At 38.6% G+C, this 22,133-nt stretch overlaps 1 protein-coding gene across 6 annotated transcripts in view; it reads right to left on the minus strand.

The window, feature by feature from the left end:
* plxnb3 (plexin B3) overlaps positions 1-22,133 on the minus strand; it is a 124,020-nt gene that overhangs the window by 44,439 nt on the left and 57,448 nt on the right. For 4 of the 6 annotated variants that reach the window (XM_067414353.1, XM_067414358.1, XM_067414354.1 and 1 more), the window contains 12 exons: positions 20,303-21,422; positions 16,114-16,293; positions 12,137-12,265; positions 11,729-11,829; positions 10,516-10,648; positions 8,779-8,938; positions 8,062-8,170; positions 5,217-5,319; positions 2,365-2,490; positions 2,019-2,135; positions 1,705-1,795; positions 1,075-1,241 (listed from right to left, as the gene is read on the minus strand). In XM_067414353.1, the coding sequence (XP_067270454.1) occupies positions 1,075-1,241; positions 1,705-1,795; positions 2,019-2,135; positions 2,365-2,490; positions 5,217-5,319; positions 8,062-8,170; positions 8,779-8,938; positions 10,516-10,648; positions 11,729-11,829; positions 12,137-12,265; positions 16,114-16,293; positions 20,303-21,406 (2,520 nt within the window). In that variant the 5' untranslated portion in view covers positions 21,407-21,422. The remainder of the gene's footprint in view (positions 1-1,074; positions 1,242-1,704; positions 1,796-2,018; positions 2,136-2,364; positions 2,491-5,216; positions 5,320-8,061; positions 8,171-8,778; positions 8,939-10,515; positions 10,649-11,728; positions 11,830-12,136; positions 12,266-16,113; positions 16,294-20,302; positions 21,423-22,133) is intronic. The other 2 variants (XM_067414357.1, XM_067414355.1) reach the window with 1 other exon arrangement.

Raw genomic sequence — 22,133 nt, forward strand, 5'->3', positions numbered from 1 at the left:
TGTGAAAAAAATGTATTTTTTTGGATTCTTTGATGAACAGAAAGTTAAAAAACGCATTTACTTTAAATATAATCTTTTGTAACATTATAAATGTATTTACTGTCAATTTTGATTAATTGAATGCATCCTTGCTGAATAAATATTAATAAATTAAGTTCTTTCCTCCAAAAGATAAATAAAAAATGTTTACTGACCCAAAACTATCGAGCGGTAGTACAATGTTGCAAAAGCTTTCCATTTTAGAGAAATGCGGTTCTTTTGAACTTTCTATTCATCAAATAATCCTAAAAAATGGTTTTACACAAATGTTTTCAACATTGACAATAATCATAAATGTTTGTTGAGCAGCAAATCACAACATTAGAATGATTTCTGAAGGATCATGTAACACTGACGACTGGAGAAATGATGCTGAAAATTCTGATTTGCATCACAGGAATACATTTTACATTTTAAAATATATTCAAATAGAAAAAAAAAATATGTTCAAATAATATTTCACAATATTACTGTTTTTAATTTTTAAATACATGCAGCCTTGGTAAGCATAAGAGACTTAACATTAAAACAATTAATCTTAAAGATCAAAAACTTTTGAACGGCAGTGTATATATAATATAAAAAATATAATAAAAATGACAATTAAATGACAAATTATATTAAAAAAGTAAATGACTATAATCTAATACATGGTTACTTATAAGTGCTAATTAAAGATATAAAGCAAACTGAGACAATACAAAAAGCATGGTTGCTCCCTCTCAAACTACATCTTTACAAATTCAACACAAACTTTGCACTTATGAACAGATCTGTGACTATGAAGACAGCTTTGGCCTCCACATTGACATTTAAGCATTCAGGAGATGTTTTTATCTAATATAGTAGAAAATAGCCTATTACTTATAGTTATGTTTTTTAATTTTAAAACCACACGAACATCATTAGTTGACCTCAGACAACAGAATAAAAAAGCCAGTTCATGACACCTTTAAGGAAATAGCTAAATCATGGTTAATAAAATATTTCTCAATTCACCCACATCATTTAATTTTGGAGCATGCATATGTGTACCTCAGTTATTAGAGGGGGAGGACAGGTGTCCATGGTTTCACCGGTGCAGGATTGGTTATACACACAGCCGGGAGTTTCATTGGCACACCACACACATCCATAATTGGCCGCCACCGCGCGACACTGGCTGCAGTCGGACTGTCCCACTGAGCAATCGTACAGCTGCACTGTTACACAGTCACACACACACACACTATCACAGTGAGCTCACAATCAACAGATACAAAACTGCTAGCTGCATCAATGGCTCAATTGTTGTTCTTGTCTTATTTAAACATAGTGGAATCTTATCAAAGGACAGAGTTTTCTAACATCTACACAGATAATCTATCCATGATCTCCCTAATAAAAGCCTTGATAATTAATGATATATATATATATATATATATATATATATATATAAATAATTAATGAATGACATAATATATAATATAATATATTAATTAAAATATATTGCATTCATTTTATTATAAAACAGAACTAGATAAAGTAGTATAAATAACTATATATTATATATTATATATAGTTCATAAATTAATAAGTACATTGTTTAGAAACAACTGAATTAATTTGATCATTTTTGAGGATGCTTAGTGGACCTCCACAGAATAAAACGGTCATGGTACTCACAGCGGAGATGTGGTGCTGAATCTATACGCTGTGTCCCCCATTGAAGGTATACAGGAGCGGAATATTCAAACTGCTTTTCCGTGTACCGAAACTACACACAGACACACAAAAATCAATATATAATCTGCCAGGTGCATGCAGACAAATTATGTATGGCACCATAAACAAATCCATGTTTAAATTGCTGTGTTTTTCTGGCTGGTATCATAAATTACAGCTATTATCAGCGCAGACGTCACACACAAGTCTATATTAACTGCAGCGGCTGTGGCGTGATCCGATGCTGTTGAATAAATGGAAGCTATTAATATCACCTGATGAGTGGCGCACTTGAACACATGCGTCCCCGTTTCTTTGCTGAGGTCCAACGTGGCCGGCAAACGCAGCTCCTGGCCTTCAATGACCAGCACGCAAGCGTAATCTTCCTCATCCTGTTCAGAATATCACACGGTATGTCACATAATCAAACGCTAATCACAAGCCATCTCTAAACCCCCCTTCCTCATTCCAGATGCATTATCACAAATGAGTTCACCCAGACCCTCCTGAACACCTGGGAATAATGGCCTTTTAAAATGCAAAGCCACGAAACGTCAAGGCCAACATATTGGCTCAGGCACAATGGATGAGGTGGAATGATAAATGGCAGATGAGCATCACCTCAAAAATGTCCAGGTTTTTGCCCTGTAGAGAGAGCGCTGTGTCAAAGCCAACAGGAACCAGAGGGGAGCTCTGCAGGGACCAAACGCAGGGGCAAGAGTCGGGCCCGCGGGGCGTTGACTGCTCCTGTTCACACGCACACACAAAATAAGAGTTTCAGTGAGGGCAAAGGTGAGACATTTCTTTTTTGTGACATTAAGGTTTGTTACATAACGAAATTTTCAGTTTCATGCAAATGATCGTTGGCAGGTGCAATTTGACTGGACGGACTAAAAGTAGACATGACTGCATGATTTCTGCCACAGCATTTTAGACAAACATGATACTTTTATTTAAACAATAATGATGCAAATTAGTCACAAAAGATAAAAATGTTTTTGGAACATTACAAAACAGAAGAGGCATGTGGTATTTAATACCAAGTTATATACTTTAAAACTACAAAATAAAACAACAGCAATACCTTTCATTGATACTATTTATTTGACTACACTGATACTTTTAGATGAGAATTGAGCTGGATTATGGCATCACTGTTTTCTGCAGAGCCGTTCATACTCATTTCATAATTGATGACCTTTACACAGTTATTGTGTGGCATGCGATGACTGACACTAGAGCTTTACAGTAGCAATAATGAATATAGTCCCTTACAAAATAGTAAATGTATCTGATGGTAATACCATAATACTCTATATATATATATTATTAAATATATTATGATAGAGAATGATGACCATATTCATATACCATTTTATTTATAAGGCCTTTACCATTAAATGCTGGCTTGACAAAGACATGTGTACAGCACAATGTTTTGAATATAAATATTTATATTTTTTATATTATATTTAATCTTTTTTTTGGATGGATGGATGGATGGATGGATGGATGGATGGATGGATGGATGGAGAAATTATAAGGATGGATGGATGGATGATGGATGGATGGATGGATGGAGAAAAATTGTAAGACTGGATGGATGGATGTAGAGATTTTTTTAACCCTTGTATGGTGTTCGGATCTGTTGGACACGTTTTCCTTTTTTATCGAAGGAAAAATGAGTCTCAGTTTGAAAAAATAATTAATCATATCATTGGCCTTGACTCATTTTCTGTGAGGAATATATATCAGAACACATTTTCAATGACCACACACTGTACACACATTTATATTACACACAGGATGTTCGGGTCCGCTGGACCCAGGCTAATAAAAGTGTGGGAATTGTAGGTCCTGTGTACCTTTACTCTGTCCTCCTCCTGTCAGGGCCTGCTGTTATTGTGTGTTCATGTATATGGTTTATGAGGACACAAATGTGTATAATGACATGGATATTACAACGTAAACATGGTTTATGACGACATCTGTGTCCTCATATTAAAACATACTAAATCGTGATTTTTGAAACTCAAAAAATGCCAAAAGTTTTCTGTGATGGGTAGGTTTAGGGGTAGGGTTAGTGTAGGGGGATATACTATACAGTTTGTACATTAGAAAAACCAGAATGCCTATGGAGAGGAACCATACACCACATATCCAAGTGTGCGTATGTGTGTGTGGGGGTTGCGTGCATGTCTGTGTGTTATGGGTGTGTGTGTGTGTGTGTGTGTGCATGTGTGTGTGCGTGTGTGTGTGCGAAGGAGATTGTGTGTAAGTGTGAGAGAGTAGCTACAAGAGTGAGTTTTGTTTCTACCCCTGCCGTTCCCACACGAGGTTGCAATTCTTAAATGTGATCTAACAAAGGTAAAGAGAAAATATTAACCATATATGCTATTTATATTGCTTGTAATTGGGATGAAGTAAACATCTGTTGAGTATTTTAACATAACATTTTTGATTTTGTTGAATTAATAACCCAAAAATGCAGCGGGTCCACCAGACCCACAAGCACTGATTGAGTAAAAAAAATATGAACACCACACAAGGGTTAAGATTGGATGGATGGATGGATGGATGGATGGATGGATGGATGGATGGATGGATGGATGGATGGATGGATGGATGGATGGATGGATGGATGGATGGATGGATGGATGGATGGAGAGAAATTAAGATTGGATGGATGGATGGATGGATGGATGGATGGATGGATGGATGGATGGATGGATGGAGAGAAATTAAGATTGGATGGATGGATGGATGGATGGATGGAGAGAAATTAAGATTGGATGGATGGATGGATGGATGGATGGATGGATGGATGGATGGATGGATGGATGGATGGATGGATGGATGGATGGATGGATGGATGGATGGATGGATGGATGGATGGATGGATGGATGGAAAAATTGTAAGGATGAATAGATGGATGGAGAAATTGTAAGGATGGATGGAGAGAAATTGTAAGAATGGATGGATGGATGGATGGATGGATGGATGGATGGATGGATGGATGGATGGATGGATGGATGGATGGATGGATGGATGGATGGATGGATGGATGGATGGGAGAGAGAAATTGTAAGATTGGATGGATGGATAAGAGAGAGAGAAATTGTAAGATTGGATAGATGGATTGATGTAATGAGGAAAATGCAAGAGAAATTATAAGATTGATTAGATGGATGGATTGATGGATGGATGGAGAGAGAGAAATTATAAGATTGGATGGATGGATACGGTATATAAAAAAGAAAACCATTGACAGCATGTCCCACAAATTCAGAAGTCATTTGGATCTACTCCTGTATCAGCAGAAAGCATCACTAATGACCTCCAAGCATAATAACAATAATCATATATTTTGACCTTGAGAAAGAAAAAAAAGATCACTGTCAGGCTGTGACCCCATGGACTGTCTGTAAGTGGTTAGGAAATGGTAAACCCCTGGGGGTGGGCGAACACTTACCCTGCTGTTATAGATGACATGCTGACAGGTCTTATCATGAGTGCAGAGCTCATCCTTCACACACCAGTGACACGGCCACATACTGCTAACACACGCCATGCACCTGCAGCACATCATATACCATACCATCACTTAGTCAGAGGACAGTCAGTATGTGGTGGCCATTTAATATTCAGAATGATTTCTAGCACATTCATAATGTTAGTCAAAGTTTCTTGCACTAAACATATAAAAACTTATTTTACTAATGGTCCACACGCTCTTGCCAAGACCAAATTAGAATTAAGCCCATTAAGTCATGAAAACATTTCACCCGAAAAATAAACAAACAAAAACACATTTTGCATAAAAAAATGACTCGAATACAAATGCTTTTCATTTAAATTAGCATGAAATTAAAGGCAGCATAACAAATATTATCATGAGGTATAAGTACTTAAAAATGTAAATGTCATTATTTTTTAAATAATCAGAATGAGGTTTTTTTTGCATTACAGTAATGAAAATTAATTTGCTTAATTGCCAAGAAAAAGTCCTTTGAAGTAATTTTCTTTAAGCAAAACATAATTACTAATTTCTTTATTACTGATTATTCGAGATTCACCTAAACGGGTAGTTTTTTCCAGTTCAGTTCATGATCTGACGTATCAAGTCGCAAATACGTAAACATAAAAAATGTTTTGCATGTTTGTTTTTGTAAAAGTGGACTGATGTGTACCAAGGTTATTTTCGTAAACGAAAACTGAAACTAAGACTAAAACTATTGGTCAAAAAACATTTTCGTAAACTGAAATAAAATTTAAAAATCTGAATAAATAAAAAACTAAAACTAAACTAAACTAACTACTCTTACTAAAAAACTAACTGAAATAAAATAATAATTAGCAAAAATAAATATTCGTTTTCGTTATTAACAAGCCCCTATTTACTGTGGTGGAAAATCTGAGTGTGGCGGTTGAGGGAGTGTCTGTATATTGCGCTACTGCGCGTGAAGCGATCTGAGGAGGAGATTAACCGCTGTCCTGTGACGGACGCGTGCAGACAGGCAACACATCGCTAGTCCTAAACGGGAGTTCACAAAGAATCAATGCGTCCGTGGCAGTGAAATGGGAAATAACACAAGGTAATGAGATGCACGTTGAACTTCTTTTAAGCTCACTGTTTTAGAATGCCGTTTCATACGCGACGAGAGACGCAGGCGCAAAAGTCAGCAACTATACTAGCAAATAACGTTACTAGCCTACCGTGCTTTTGAGATTTCATGTTTGCATAATATTGACAGGCTCAAAGGTGTTATCATAATCATTTACTACTACTAATATTATTATCTGTGTGGAGACATTTCCCCACAAAGTAGGGAATACCAGGACACACACACACACGTTTGTTTCACTATATAAGTGAGGACATTGCATGGACTTCCATTGATTTTATATCAGGTTAATGATATTTTATATCCCCTAACCCATTCCCTATCCCTAAAACTACCCATCCCAAGAACGTGCAAAACAATAGATTTAAATAAAAACATGTTTTGGCCGATTTATAAGCCTTTTTAACTAGTGAGGACCAGTCCAATGTCCTCACTAGTCATTTTACTAGATAAGTGAAGACATTGGTCCCCTTTACAATTATAGCACAACAAACACACACACACACACGCACATGTCTGGTGCGCTATCTTTGTGGGGACTTGCCATATAGACGTAATGGTTTTTATACCATACAAACCATATATTCTATCCCCCTACACTGCCCCTGCCCCTAAACCTACCCATCACAGGAAACTTTCTACATTTTTACATTTTCAAAAGAACTCATTATGTATGATTTATAAGCTTTTGTACCCATGGGGACCTCAATTTAGGTCCCCACGGTGACACGAGTTCCCATGAGTCTGTGTGCATTCAGTTTGAAGTCCTCACCAGGCTAGAAAAACATGTACACACACACACACACACACACACACACACACACACACACACACACACACACACACACACACACACACACACACACAGAGCAAAACAGTGTGTAGACACTGCTAGCCTACATTGTACTACTGAAGAAATTAAAATAAGCATTTAATTGTTTAACAATATTTCTTCTGTTATGAGTGAGTTTGTCTGGAATTTATCATTTTTACTTTTATATTTTACAATGCATCTATTTTGTTCTTTAAGATAGATCCTCTGAGTATTAGCCTATGTCAAAAATATCAAATATAATTTTTTAATATCAAAATATAATTTCTTTCATTTTTAATCTCCTGATCGTTGTTTGTATAGGTCATAGTTTGACTCAAGCTTTTTTGCTCAAAGGTGAAGACCCAACTTTACTTAAACCCAGGACGGTCTTTTTGTAAGACCGTCCTGGGTTTAAACAATAATGCTCGTTTATCAAGTGATTTCACCTAAGGATGTTTAGTAAGATTAAACTCTAATCTGTTAATTAAACTTTGCTGAAATTAAAAACCTTGATTTGGTCTCTACACTTAATTATGGTAACTCTGCTAAACTATAATTACTAAAACTGAAACTAAATAAATAAAAACTAAATAGAAATGTATTTGCAAAATAAAAACTAAACTAAAACTAGCAAAACCATTTGTAAAACTAACTAAAACTAAACTGAAATTTGTAGCAAAATTGAAAACGATAATAAAATAAAAACTAATTTAAAAAAGCAAAACTATAATAACCTTGATGTGTACAAGCATGTCTACATAGTCCAACTACTTGAAAAGAACAATACAAATGCTGTTTTTAATGATATACATGTTATGCATGTGTGGGTTTATTTTCGAATGGGCCAGAGCATGACCTTTGTGTGCACATGTCCTTACGGTGATGTAGCGTTGAGCCGTCCGACTGCTTTACAGTCATAAAAGGTGATATTTGTGTGCGAGATGGTCACGTCTCCAAACTTCAGAGCCATCTGAACAGATACGTGATCTACAAATACACGGATTCATGTAAAATATCAGCACAACAAATGACATAATAACCAGTAACCGTTAAAAGTTTTTACCTAGAATTTCCACCTTGAAGTGCGAGTAAATGATATTCAATATTTAACATGGATTTAACCATCCCTGTTCAGTAAATACTGTGGATCTACTGTATACTCTAGAGAGACACACAATTCATTGTGAGGATCTCAGAAATGTTTGCCTAAAAGCTTTAGCACAGAGTCCTGGCAGATTGACATTTTCTAGTTGCGCAGAAGATAAGCTAAAACCCTACGGCAAAATAATCCCCGTAACCCAGATTCAAGGTCAGTAAAATCAACAGAAGCATCTCTAAGCGTCTGTAAATCCATGCCATTGCATATTTACAACATGCACGCAAACATATTCTAAGAAACTAGTCATCTCTGAATGTGCTCGTGCACTTACATAGCTAGTTTCAGATTACCAAGAATTTAAAAAAAATTATAGTTGTGGATGTAACAGAAGCGCACTCTCTTGAAAAGAAATGGTTTGGGTTTCATTCCCTCAGCTCAACAGTTGGTTGCTGGGATAAAACCGCCTTGGCAATGCGATCGCGTCAGCGCGGCTCACCGTTGCCTGGCGGACTCGGGGGGAGCTGCTCTGGTGCCGGTGATTGACATGTGATTCTGTTCTCCATGACAACTGCTGGCTGAGCAGCCAAACTCCCAAAAGCGCAAGATAGAGACTCATCCTTTGACAAGACTGGCAACTGTAGAACTGTGAAAGAGACCTTGAAAGCACAGCAGAAAAAAAATAGATCAGACATTAAATGGCCATTTTAAGAGTGTGCAAGGGCATGGTTGCTCTTAAGAATACTAATAGGAGATATTGTCAATACTTTTGTTTGGAGGCTGGTGGGGTTTTTGTGCTTCGCTTGTTAAGACCAAAGTTTTCAGGCTATGTAAGCATCTGGGATTATTGCATAAGCAACCAGCCAGTGCTATAGCAAACCTACAGTTCCTGACCCCTTGCAAGAATGTTATTGTGCAATTGAAGACCTCAAGCGCAGCTTTCTGTCTTGTATCGATGCATTTACTACTCATGTAAGAATTCAGTTTTATTTATTTTTTATTTAGACTATATTTAACTTCCTATCTAACTTATATTTCAAGTCCTGTATGGCCTACTAGAGTGCTGATTTTGTAAGTTTGACAGAATTGTTTGCTTGCGTTTTATTTCCTGTAGACATTTATAATGGCTATTGTTGTTCATTTAAATATTATTGTTCAATAATATGTCGTATTTGGTATTGAGAAAGGGTTGGACAGTGATTGCATTAGTCGACTTTAGTGACAGTTACATTATTACACCATTAGATGATCGCCTCAAAGACTGTCTTTATGAGTAACATGATGTTTCAACGCTGTCAATCTTTTAAAAAGGACAAAGATATTACTTTCCTCAGCGGACATTCAAGCTGATTTTATTAATCGATATAATATTATGGACATCGACCTGAAGAATGAATGCTATATCAGATGCAGGAAATACACTTGTTTAGTCGATCTCTCTCATAATAATACAATAAGCTTTAATGAAGCTACTCAACATTCCTTTGATGATAGACCTAAAGTGACGTTTTCGAATTAGTAACGGAGGCTGGGGTTGAACTGTCAAACTGTAAACTTGAGACTTGAATATGTGGCGGAAGAAAATGGTCCTGCACAAGAGATTTTAAAGAAAATCTCTGATTTATTTACACACTTGTGCTGTTGAACACTCACAGCTGTGCGATATGGCTGTATATCAGCATGGTGTGATTACTTAAGGCCATGCTGATATACAGCCATATTGCACTGCTACTCGTGTGATTTTTTTAATCATAATATACTAATATATATATATATATATATATATATATATATATATATATATATATATATATATATATACATATGTGACAGGATATGACATATTTAGTGAGAAAAAGTTTGTCTATCCCCACCAAAAGCAAAAATGCTACAAAGAGGCACAACATGAAACAAACATTTAAAATACTGTTATGATATATGAAATATTATCAGGAGGAACAGGACTTTTGAACAATAAGATTTCACCATGAACCCAATAAATGTTGCATATTGCAGCCTTTTCAGAATTAAAAAAAACTGATAAAGATGGAAGAGACAGCTTTAATTGCTTTCTGCTATCACATCATGCCTGGTTAGCCACAGTGTTACATGTCGGTCAGGGAGTCAATTCCTGTCTAAGTGGGTGTCTCTTGGCTAAAATAGGCTGCGATAAAGACCACATAAACTCTACCGTGACAGCGGAGTGTGGGAGGTGATCTGGGATCAGGAAATATACCTGTGTCTGCTCTTCTCTGCTTTGGATGGAGGGTTGTAGACTCTCTATAGACACACACTGGCGCTCATGGCCGTAACTCCAGATCCAGTGGTGCGGCTGAGCATGCCGTGCGCAGCTCATCTTACGCGTGCATCTAATACACACAGAAACACACACAATGAGATAAGGGCCCGCTGAGAGTCACAGCAAAATTGAATAAATTGAAGTGTCCTCTCAGAGATTAGATTGAGAAAAGAAAGCATTAAAATGACCCGCACCCCTCATGTAGCTCTGACCCCAATATTCTGTCACAATGTCTGAGCTTCTGTTTCTTATTTAACAAAATTGGATTGTGATTTATGACGTTAATCTTCAAAACAAAACTTTCAACAGAAATAAATAAATCAAAAAGTTCCTTCTAAAGGCATACGACAGCTTTGTGTGAGAACAGACAGAATTTTTAGACAATGTTGTCTGATCACGATAAGATACTTGAGATTTGAAATAAACTTAAATGTTGGTTTGTTCCTCAAAAAAACTTTTCATATAGTTTCAAAAGACTTTGAATATAGCACACAAATTGCATAGACTACTATCATGGAGCTGTTTTGCACTTGGTTCTCGAAGTATGAGTGTCACACAATCCTTCAGAAATCATTCTAATTGGCTGATTTGATGATTTTTTATTATCAATGTTAAAAGCAGCCGTGTTCCTTAATATTTGATTTATGAATGCATGGCAGGTGTAGAATGTCCGAATTATAATTATACTAAACACATTCATACTATAATCGCAAAGTAATTTCAAATTCAAATGTAGTACCTACTTAGATGCAATTTTGGACACACCACTTTTTTTTCCAGGATGAATAGAATGTTTCTAAAGAATAGCATTTATTTGAAATAGATTAAATTTTTCATTACGGTCACCATTTAAATAAAAAATGTCCTTTCTTACTGACCTTAAACCTTTGAATGGTACTGTAGTATTAAATAATGATCTCTAGAATAACCACCCCACCCCCACCCTCAAAATAGTTGAACTGGTAACACAACTGCTGTTCTGTGGAAGCAGGAGTCGTTGAAGAAATTATGAATATCTAAAAAGATATGGAAATGATCGTCATATGATTAAATGCAATGTTTATGGAAAGCGAGAGGTGTGGCCTGATGGGAAGGGAGTGTTGAAAGAGCAGGCAATGATGTGTAACAGCAATCAGGTGAGCACAAGTACCTGCCCTCCAGCGAACACCAGCCACAGTAGGGATCTCTATTAGACAGACAGGAGTGGCAGTCTAAATGCTTCTCACACTGAGCTACATGGAGCTTTGTAACCTGAAACACACACACAAATCAGAGGCCCTGAGCACCGTTCTCACATTGCAAATTGATCAAACGCAAGAGAACGCAACTTTTGCATGAGCAAACATTGTGAAAAGATTTCTGATTGGCTGCCAAGACGAGTCCGCCGGCAATTACTCGACAATGCAAAAAACAAAACCAGACGTTCATCTCCAGATAAAAATCTGTCATTCAAGTGATGTTTGTCAAAGTAAATGTGTAATTTCTCCTTTGAGAGTGTGCATGTAACAGATGCTGCTTGTTTCAGTTGCTGGCAGTTGAAAGGAAGCCTCTCTCGTACCTTTCTTTCAGTCAATGCGTAGACGTTCTGTTTGGTGGAGTCCAACAGCAGGTCAGCATTAATTGGACTCTCTGCATCCACCTCCACAGTATCATATCTGGTACCAGTACCATTTACATGCAGGAACACCTGCAAAAAAATAAAACCACATGATGTCTGATTGTTATTAAAGTAATAGCACAACTTTTTACCACTAGCTACTTGATTTAAAGTCACCACAAAATTAAAATCAACATTTTTTATTGCAGTAAATGATTTATCCGAGCACATCAATATTTAATGATTCAATGATCCAATTAATTCCCGATAGGCAAAATCCAGTTCTGCCTCACATTTTTCTTGTTTGAGAAGCAGTTTCAATCTGTTCACAATACAGAAGAAATGACTACTGTCATTTTCTTTTCATGCCAATTTTAATCATGTCTGTAGGACAAATGCTGCATGGTGAATCATGTGCTAAAGTAGAATACTTACAATTAGTGATTTATTTAGAAGTGTGAACAAAAGCATACACATGCATATACAGAAGACACACACATTGGCCACAAGGCTCAGGCGAGTTGCAATCTCAGCAGGCCGCGTGTTTTTCAGCATCTTGCAGGCAGGAGAAGTGATACTGTGGGCTGTCTATGAGAAGTTTTGCCTGAGGAGAATTTTGGGCGGTAAACAAGCTGCTGTTTCAGAGTTTCGGCGTTAATATTTTATACAGCACCGGAGGGGATTGAGGGATGAAAAACTCCAAGCGCGGCTGCCGCCACCCCTATCAGCCGACCCAGAGCGCGCCGCATGTGACCGGCTCCCCTGGGATCGGTTCTCCCCAAGGCACTTACAATAAGCATTCAGAACATGTCCTCTCATGCTGATGAGGCAGCCGCTCACATTCAAACACACACACTCTCTTCTATGTGCACACACAAATCACACCCGCTTCAGGCCAGACTGGGCCAACCACGAGCCATAAATACCCCACATTTCCAGATTGAAAGTGGGCAAAATTGGCAGATCAAAACATATCTGTCCATAAAAACACCCAAAATACACTATAAATCAGTAAACTGAATTTATTTCCCAAGACTAAATGAATATGTTGCAGGAGGGTCTTCTGCCTAAAGGATCTTAAAGGTGTTTCAGGGGTGTATAAGACCTTACATAATGAACTGTGTTTTTATTTTTATGATTTTATTACCTTAAAATGAGCCATTTCTATCTACATACACCTTTTAATTTAAAGAAATCAAATCATTAAATATCTATAATATCTATAAAAGCCTTTATAGCTGTGAAGTAATCCCTTAAACTCTTTGCAAATAATATTCAATTAAAAAATATGGCCACATTTACTCTTGTTAGTATGTCTAATATGTCAAAAATTTAAAACATTTCTTGTCTCACCACATTCAGTTATGAATGACATCCTTTAAATCAGGGGTGTCCAAAGTCGAAGGCAGAGTTGAGCTTGCCTCAACACACCTGCTAAAGTTTCTAGTATGCTTAATAAGACCTTAATAAGCTGGTACAGGTGTGTTTAATTGGGATTAGAGCTAAACTCTGCAGGACAGTGGCCTTTCTAGGAGAAGGATTGGACACCTCTGCTTTAAATGATTGCATATTTTCAATTAGTAGATTGCATCACTATGACCATGTCCACACTAATACGTTTTCATTTGAAAACATATATTTTTCTCTCCGTTTTGGCCTTCCGTCCACACTGTGACAGCGTTTTAAGTCAATGAAAACGTATCGTTTTGAAAACGCTCTCCAAAGCGGATAAATTTGAAAACGGCGTCTTCGCGTCGTAGTTGGACTGTGAAAACGGAGGCTTTTTAATACAATGACGCATTTTTAGCCATGTGATGCAGTCATATGACCAATTCACGCTGTATTTATTTTGGCACATCTCCCAGTCTACATTTTCACTTGCTTTTAGCACTTTATATTCATGTGTTACACGCAGCAACAACTCCACCTCCCTGTCGACCCATTTAAAAAACTCAGTGCCTTTTCTCGACATTGCCGCAAAATTTCAAAGAGTAAATAAACGAGTAGCGGTAATGATGCAAGTCGAAGCGTCTTGGTTTTTAGACGAAAACTCAGTTTTTAAATGTATCCGGATTAGTGTAGACGTAGCCTATGTGTTACTGTGAGTCATTAAACATATCTATAATGAAGCAGTTATCATATATGAAATGTTTGGCTACTTATACCTTACCATGCACACCCTTTCACTGTAAAAACGAAAAGGGACGCATTGGGATTCACACTCATCTTCAGCGTTGAAGCGGTCAAAACACCGCTTTGTAAAGCTTCGAACCGTTATGAATCAGTGTATTAAATCAGCGGTTCAGATCGCCAAAGTCATGTGATTTCAGCAGTTTGGCGGTTTGACGCGCGATCCGAATCATGAATGGATATGCTGATTCATTCATCTCCGAGGCTTCAGGAAGTGGTGTTTTGAAATAGGCCATCACTATACAAGTCATTATTTAGGGTTTTTTTGGGCACTAAAACTATTCTTGTCTCTTCATAAAATATTGTAGAGCCACTGTATTGAGATGGGCTTTGTAACAATGTTTTAGTGCCTTTATGGGTCTTGAGAGAGGAAATGACGTTGTGGCCAATGGAGGCCTTTCTGAGCCATCAACACAAATATCTTCATTTGTGTTCAGAAGATGAATTGAGGTCTTAAGGGTCTGGAATGGCATGAGGGTAAGTAATTAACGACGGTGAAAAACGGTGAAAATTAAAAAGTAATTTTTCAGTGAACTAACCCTTTAAGCCCCGCCTACTTTCCTTCGTTTTGACATTGATGAACACTTTTAGACTGCAGATCAGCTTAAAAGTTTACCTTTTTAAACCAGCCTAAAAAAATACTTTTTAACAGCAGCATTAAGAAATATCAAATATTATGGGGTGACAATCTGGCCTTTTCTAATTATTGGGGCGGTACTTGTCCCCCTCAATACCTATGGTGGTTACGGCCCTGCTTGAATGCCATTTTAGAGATTCGTCCAAAGGAAAGATTTTCAGTGAAAAATTACTTAAATTTAGCACCTGTATTTAGTGGTTTAGTGGTAAATTTAGCACCAAATTTAGCATATCTTGTTGAAATATACAGAATAAGTCATATAGAACTCTTTTTTGGTGCTTTTTGGGGCTTCATGTGTGAAGATTCTTCAAAATTGTGTTGTGTTCCACAGAAGAAAGTAATACAGGCTTTGGAACAATGATTTTGGGTAATTAGAGCCAAATCCTAGCGTGCCACGAATAAGAGTTGCTCATCGCGTATTTCTTTTCACCTTCCATGACTCATGAATTAATTCTACTCTGTTCCACCTCTTAGAGCCAGGAGCTTAAGACATGCAAGCACTCTCTTGTCCATTTGCCTTAAATAGCAGAAAAACACCAAATGCAATAGTTCGAGCTAACTTCATGTCCTGTGTTTTTCTGCTTTAAAAGGTCATCTTCAAATACACTGTCTCAATTCTAGTGCCCTTCAACTTTAGGCCTCATATAAAGGATACAAAAGTGTTTAAATTGCAATGCCACCAAAAAATGTTTCTCATCCCATTTTAGCAGCAAGGACATGTTATCATATCCTCCCCAAACTTTATCCTGATAAATAATGTAACCCACACTAGCTGAACTCTCACTGAACCAACCGATTTTAATAACATAATATTACCATGCTGTAGGGTGGTTTGCTCATTACTGGCAAGTTAGTGCTTAATGACAGATTATGATTACTCCATGTGTTTGCTTTCCAATAAAGAAGTCTTTTCTTTAATGATGGTAAACAGTCTTTAAAATTCAGTTGTTCATGCTGATTTTTTCCATTATGCTTCAGTGATGGATGGTGGGTGTTTAATGGTTAAGGATTTGTGCTGCTAATACAAAATTGCAGGTTTAGTTCCACTAAAGTGTGATACAAGTTGAAAAATAGCGTTATATGACCAGTAATAAGTAACAGTGAGTCATACCTTGTGTAGCTTCCCGCTTTTGTCTCCTAGCAGCACTATGGTGTGGCCGACCTCAGTTGCCGTGGTGACGGCAGTGATAGGAGGAGTCCAGGTGAAAGCGGGCGTGGCATCGAGAGGAATGGCACTGGCGATGGGGCTGGGCGTGTGTTCACCTCCACATGGGTACTCGGTCAGAGAGTCCTGCACGACCCAGAAACATAACATTACTTACATCCATCACCAACATATTTTCATTATTCACAGTTGGAAAGTTATTAGGAATGGGAATATTTGGGAATTCAAAAGTTTGTCTCTCTCTCTGGCTCTCATCACATTAAATTCAGGCTGCAACCTCACAACTGGGCTAAAACATGACTTTTTGGCACTTTAGATTCAATAGTGATTCAAGCAATGGTGCATGAAAACACTGTCAGTACGGTTTTAGTACGGTGCTCTGTCTGCCTTAGTGGAAGAATGCTGGCTGTAAACGGAGCCAAATGCCATGAAAACCATTCGGTTCCGGAATATTTATACACATCAGTTCTGAAAAAGAACCCATTCTCGATTCCCACCCATAAACTGATTATACGCCACTGCTGACAACTTTATTTAGTGCACAGAGGACTCTCTGTGACAGTAGGCAGAGGAATTTCTGCCTACCTTTATTGACAGTGACAGTAGGGAAGAAATTATTGAGATAGAATTGCAGTTTTTTCATTAAAACATCACAACTAGTAAAACGTTTGGACACTTGACCACCGTGGTGGAAATCATGATTTTAAATGTTGTTTATGTGTCTGTGGCATTTATAATATGTTTTCAGACAAACCATGTACACATTTATAAGTCAACACCATTGCTGAGTACACTCTAAAAAATGCTGGGTTAAAAACAACCCAAGTTGGGTTGAAACTGCACCAACCCAACATTTGGGTTGTTTTAACCCAATGGTTGAGTTGTTCTTACCCAGCAATTGGGTTGTCTTAAGCAACATTTAACCCAACCACTGGGTTAAAACAACTCAACCATTGGGTTAAAACAACCCAATTGTTGGGTTGGTGCATTTTCAACCCAACTTGGGTTGTTTTTAACCCAGCATTTTTTAGAGTGTATTTTATCCTTAACACTACAGTGAACCAAAGCCTTAAAAACACTGGTGTTTCCGACATCACAAGCTACCTTGTAACCAATCACGTCAACATGTGGGCGTGTTATAGTATATCATTAACTTTTCTCTGAAGCAGGGGAGCCTAAAGGGGAGCCATATCTGTATATTTTTCATGTGATATGAAAAATCGTGTACATTTAGCAATATAGCAGATGAATTATGTATATAATGCATATTACAACATCATGATGACCTATATGCCTTTCTCCACTGACGTTCTGAGTTGTTTAAAATGTTTCTAAGGATGCTGATTGTTAGAAGGCTGCTGTCGGACTTTGAGATGGTGAACAGGAACACGGTTTGTGTAACATTAGCAACACATTATTAGCGGTTTGATAACATAGTCAAGCAAACGGCTGATCAAACAAATTATGTTAAGAGCGACATTATAAAGAGCAATACATAAAACACAGTATTTCCACTTGCCATCGTGCAGCGTTTACTACAGTAAAGTTGACTGAGTGGGTCTCTGAGCTGGTGTGAGTGAGTGGAGGAGAGGCTAATTTGCATATTCATGGTTGTGTATACCAAATGAAGCAAGGGTGTTATTGTTTCATTTAAGCTATTTTAAGGGATAATTCTTTTTACACTGGAAAAAAAAATGTAACATGTAATTTTGGTGATTATTGTCTAAAGGGAGACTATTTTAATAGATGGGTTTGACTGTATAGTGAAGGAAAAGCTACCAGCAAGTACCCAGCATACATTACTTCTTCAATAATTTAAAAAAGCATCCGAGGATACACCTCATTAAGTTGGTCGGGAGAATTTCCGGAGTGTGCAGAGCTGGAATATAGACAGCAATATACTTAAATAAAAAAGTAGATTTTTCATAGATTTTTTCATAGCTTAAATGATTTACTATTACTTTAAGATGCAGAAATTATTAATAATCATAATAATAATAATAGGTGGTATGTCACAACTTTGACTGGTAGTTTTCATGAAATGCATGCAAGTTTCTAATATATGCAACTTGGTTGTACTTTTAATTCAGTCCAATATAAACAGTTTAGAAATTAATGAATGTTAAATGTTTTGGAAATAATGAGGTTGGAGCTAATCACACAGACAGACAGCTGTGTGCCCACATGCTTACAATACTGAGACAAAAACCCTGAGAGAGACGACACAATTAATATCCAAAATGCATGAAGAATATTAAGTCTAAGCTCTAAAAACTAGGTAAGTACAAAGTTTACAAAGTCAACTTTTAACATTTGGATAGTGCCAGAAACATCCTGTCCTTTCTGTGTGCATAAAAATCAATACTAAAAAATCTCCACTGCATTTATGATGATGTCTGTCAAACACAACCCATCATCTACCCATGGCTGGGAGTGATTTTTAGATGCACTCACTGGAGCCAGCCGTGGGTCTGTGTGTCCTGACCTAATGCTATTCTAGAATTGCAGCTGTCATTGGACGGACAGACACAATACCTCAGTTAAGCGACCAAGGGGAGTGGCCACATGGGACAGCAGAACGGTGGCACGCTATTGAAGTCAAAGGAGGTCAAATACAAAAACACCAAGCACACCTACTGCTTTGGATACAAGATAATAGACATCCATTCTGTAATACTTCCTATGAATTATTGAGATCACTATAACTCACCCCATGTACTTTTTTAATAACCCTTCCTGGACCAAAGTATAAAAGGAGAACTTTCTTATTCCCATGCAATTTCATTCTAGTCTGTAGATTCAATGCATTGCAATTGCATGGGGGGAAAGTAACACAGTGTTTAAATTATTATGCATATGGTGACTCTCTCCAAAACGTATTTGATAATTACATAATATCAGCAAATTCAGATTTCAGCAGACCAGCAAACAGAAGTTATATATATGAGACATTGTGAACCGTACACCTCCAAAGTGGCAACATTATTATTTCTTTGAGGTCATAGGTTTAGTGGGCTTCTGTGGGTGTTGGTCACTGGGGCAGTAAGCCCAGAGAGGATGTGGGTCAGCAGAACTCAAACCAGCTGCAGCGTTAATCTGGATTTAACCACCTCCCAGAGGCTACACACATACACACCACTCCTTTTCATTCCCAAGCTCATGCTAATACACACTACCCCCTTCCACACAGCAAGAGACACATGAATAGAACATTAACCATTCTCCATTAGTCCCCATACCTCCTCTCCTCCTCCTCAAACAAAACCTCTTTAGATTTCACTCTCCAGAACTCATTTGTCACACTTAAAACAAACCATAAACTACACAAACCATTGTTTACCCAAAATTACAGTTCACTCACAGCTATCAACAGCCAACTTGTTTTGTTATGCTAAATGGCCATTATATTACGGTTACACAAACCGAAGATGAAAACATCTCTGACACTCACAGAGCAGAGAATTAGAATCTGCCCTGTGACATCCAGAAGTCTGGGAGATACCGCTGCATTTGTTATGCCGTGCGGATTAGCATTGGCGCAGGCAGCTGGACGCTAATCTGTGTCAGCACTGAGGCAGCTGCCATTCGCCCCTCGCAAAAAAGCCCCAGCTGACCCTGATCTGTCGCCAAGAAACCACACGCCATGGTGTCTTACACGACCCGACTAATGGACTGATATCTTGTGGCTTTCCCTAGCTGTATATTCCTACTTATCGCCCTTTAGTTGCGGATTTACCCTTCATTAAAAGCCGCTACATTCATGGAACCACACCCTCCGTCTGCTAGTACGAAGCATTTTGAAGTCATGCTGAGGTAGGAGGGTACAACTGTCAGAGATTGGCAAAATAAGCGGATACCTAATTGTAGGCTGCCGCCAAAAATCAGCCTACACCACTATCTCATTGGCTAATGTTGAAATTATGCTGTTATTTGGAGGGGTCTAAAGCGGAGCTGATTTTGTATGGTGGAATGGGCATAGGGAACTAGAGTCTGAAAAAAAACTGGCTAAGAGTGAAATTTCAATTGTTGGAACAGTTGGCAGAGCCATCAAAGGCCCTTTGAGAACAACATTATGAATGCCAGGGGGTTGTAATCCTCTTTGAGGAATGACTGAAAACCCAGGCCAAAAACGTACCTGCGGTAGCTTCAGACAACTGGAGGACACTTCATACTCAATGTACGCCTTCTCCTTATTATTGCCGTCTTTGCCCTCCTGTGTGTAACAAAGTAGCTGGGCGCCATGCAGGGCTTTATCCAACTTCTCCACCATGTACACACAAAGAGCCGACCTATCTGTGGGTGTGGGCGTCGACGCTTGTCCCATAGCCATGGCCACAAACAGCGCAGGTTGGTCACGGTGCGTGCCAAGCACAGCCGCCTGTGCCAGATTGTATCCTCCACCGCAGGAAAGCGGCACCTCCACATAAGAGTAGAAATTGGGGTCACCTGCACAGAGTCTCGAAACGTAAGTCCGATACTCTCGTTTGCCCCACACGTCGCGTCGAGAGAACACAAAGTAGACATAGTTGTTGTGGTGGAGTGCTTTCACAAAGTGGTTGTTGTATTCGGAGTAGCTACCAACGACCAGCTTTCCGAGTTCTTCGTGAGAGAACGCTGGTGCAGAATGTCGGGCAACTGGGGCCAAGCGGCGCATCGTGATTGGTGGGATCCCACCAGGTCCTTTGCTGGTGTAGCCCCGTCCAACGAGCATAAGCAGAACCCCTTTCTGCTCCACCACCACACCGACCGTGGACACTCGAGGGTCATTTGCAGCCACATACTGTGTGTCCACAGGGTTGTCTGTCTTGTACAGCACCTGAGAGACGTTCTCCAAGCTTCGCTTCTCGCAGATGCCCTGCAGGACCGTCCCACACACGATCAGGCTGAGTGGATACCCTCCTTTGACCTCTTCAAGTAACAGAAGCTTGTTGGTGTTATCAGTGGTTTCCGCCTGGGTGCAATCAGTGGGGTCGATGGGTGGTAGGCAGTCTGGGCTGTCCAATTTAGGCCCCGTTTTGCCCCAGGAGAGCAGCTGCAACTCTGGGGAAAGGTGATAGAGCACATTTACCGCACCCACGTAGACATGGCCCGAGTTGCTGTCGAGCAGGAGGTGATTGAGGCGGGAGCCATTGAGGGAGATGAATGTGGGGGGGCTCTGAAGATGACTGGGGACCAGAGGCAATACCAGAGGCCACCACAAGATGGCGAGGAGCAGCAACAGGGGAGCAGCAGCTGGCATGGCACCCCCTCACCTGCTGAAAAGAGATAGAGATTTTAAACAAAATAACCACTAAATACATTTGCATTCTTACTATTATAAACCCTCCTTAAAAAATTCTTCCAAAAATGTTTCATAAATGTAAAACAAACTGATCTTCATGTAACACACTTCATTAACACACCATATATCACAAAAACCAAATAAAGCCTCCCTGCTATAAGCCGCTTGCATATTTCTTCAGGATCTATAGTTGCCAATTGTAAACCTTGGTAGAGAGAGGGGGGTTGAATACCAGCATGCATGAAGAAAGAGAATTCAGAATGGATGGAAAGGGCAAGAATGTAAACAACAGGGATAAAAGTTAGTCAGAAATGCAAAGTCAGATAAGTGAAAGCAGCATGCATGAAGAGATTTATGGGAGGATGCGAAGATATGCGGAAAGACAGTAAGGAAGAGGGAGAAGGGCATGGAAAGTTGAACAACACATGAAAAGGAAGGAAGAGAGTCAGAAGGCAAAGCAAGATAGTCAGTGTTAGCGTAAACCAGAGAGAGGAGGTGATTCAGATGGGGATCGGGTGAGAAAAATAAAGATTTCAGTAAAGAAAGAAAGCGCACGGGGGGGGGGGGGATGGGGGGAGAGAGAGAACACAAATGTTAAGTTAACAGAAAAACACCACAAAGAATACCTATTGCTGCACATCACCATGCAGCACAAAGACTACAGGCTTCAAACACATTCTTTTGT

The sequence above is a fragment of the Pseudorasbora parva genome, chromosome 13, assembly GCF_024679245.1.
Source record: "Pseudorasbora parva isolate DD20220531a chromosome 13, ASM2467924v1, whole genome shotgun sequence".
NCBI classification, from domain to species: domain Eukaryota; kingdom Metazoa; phylum Chordata; class Actinopteri; order Cypriniformes; family Gobionidae; genus Pseudorasbora; species Pseudorasbora parva.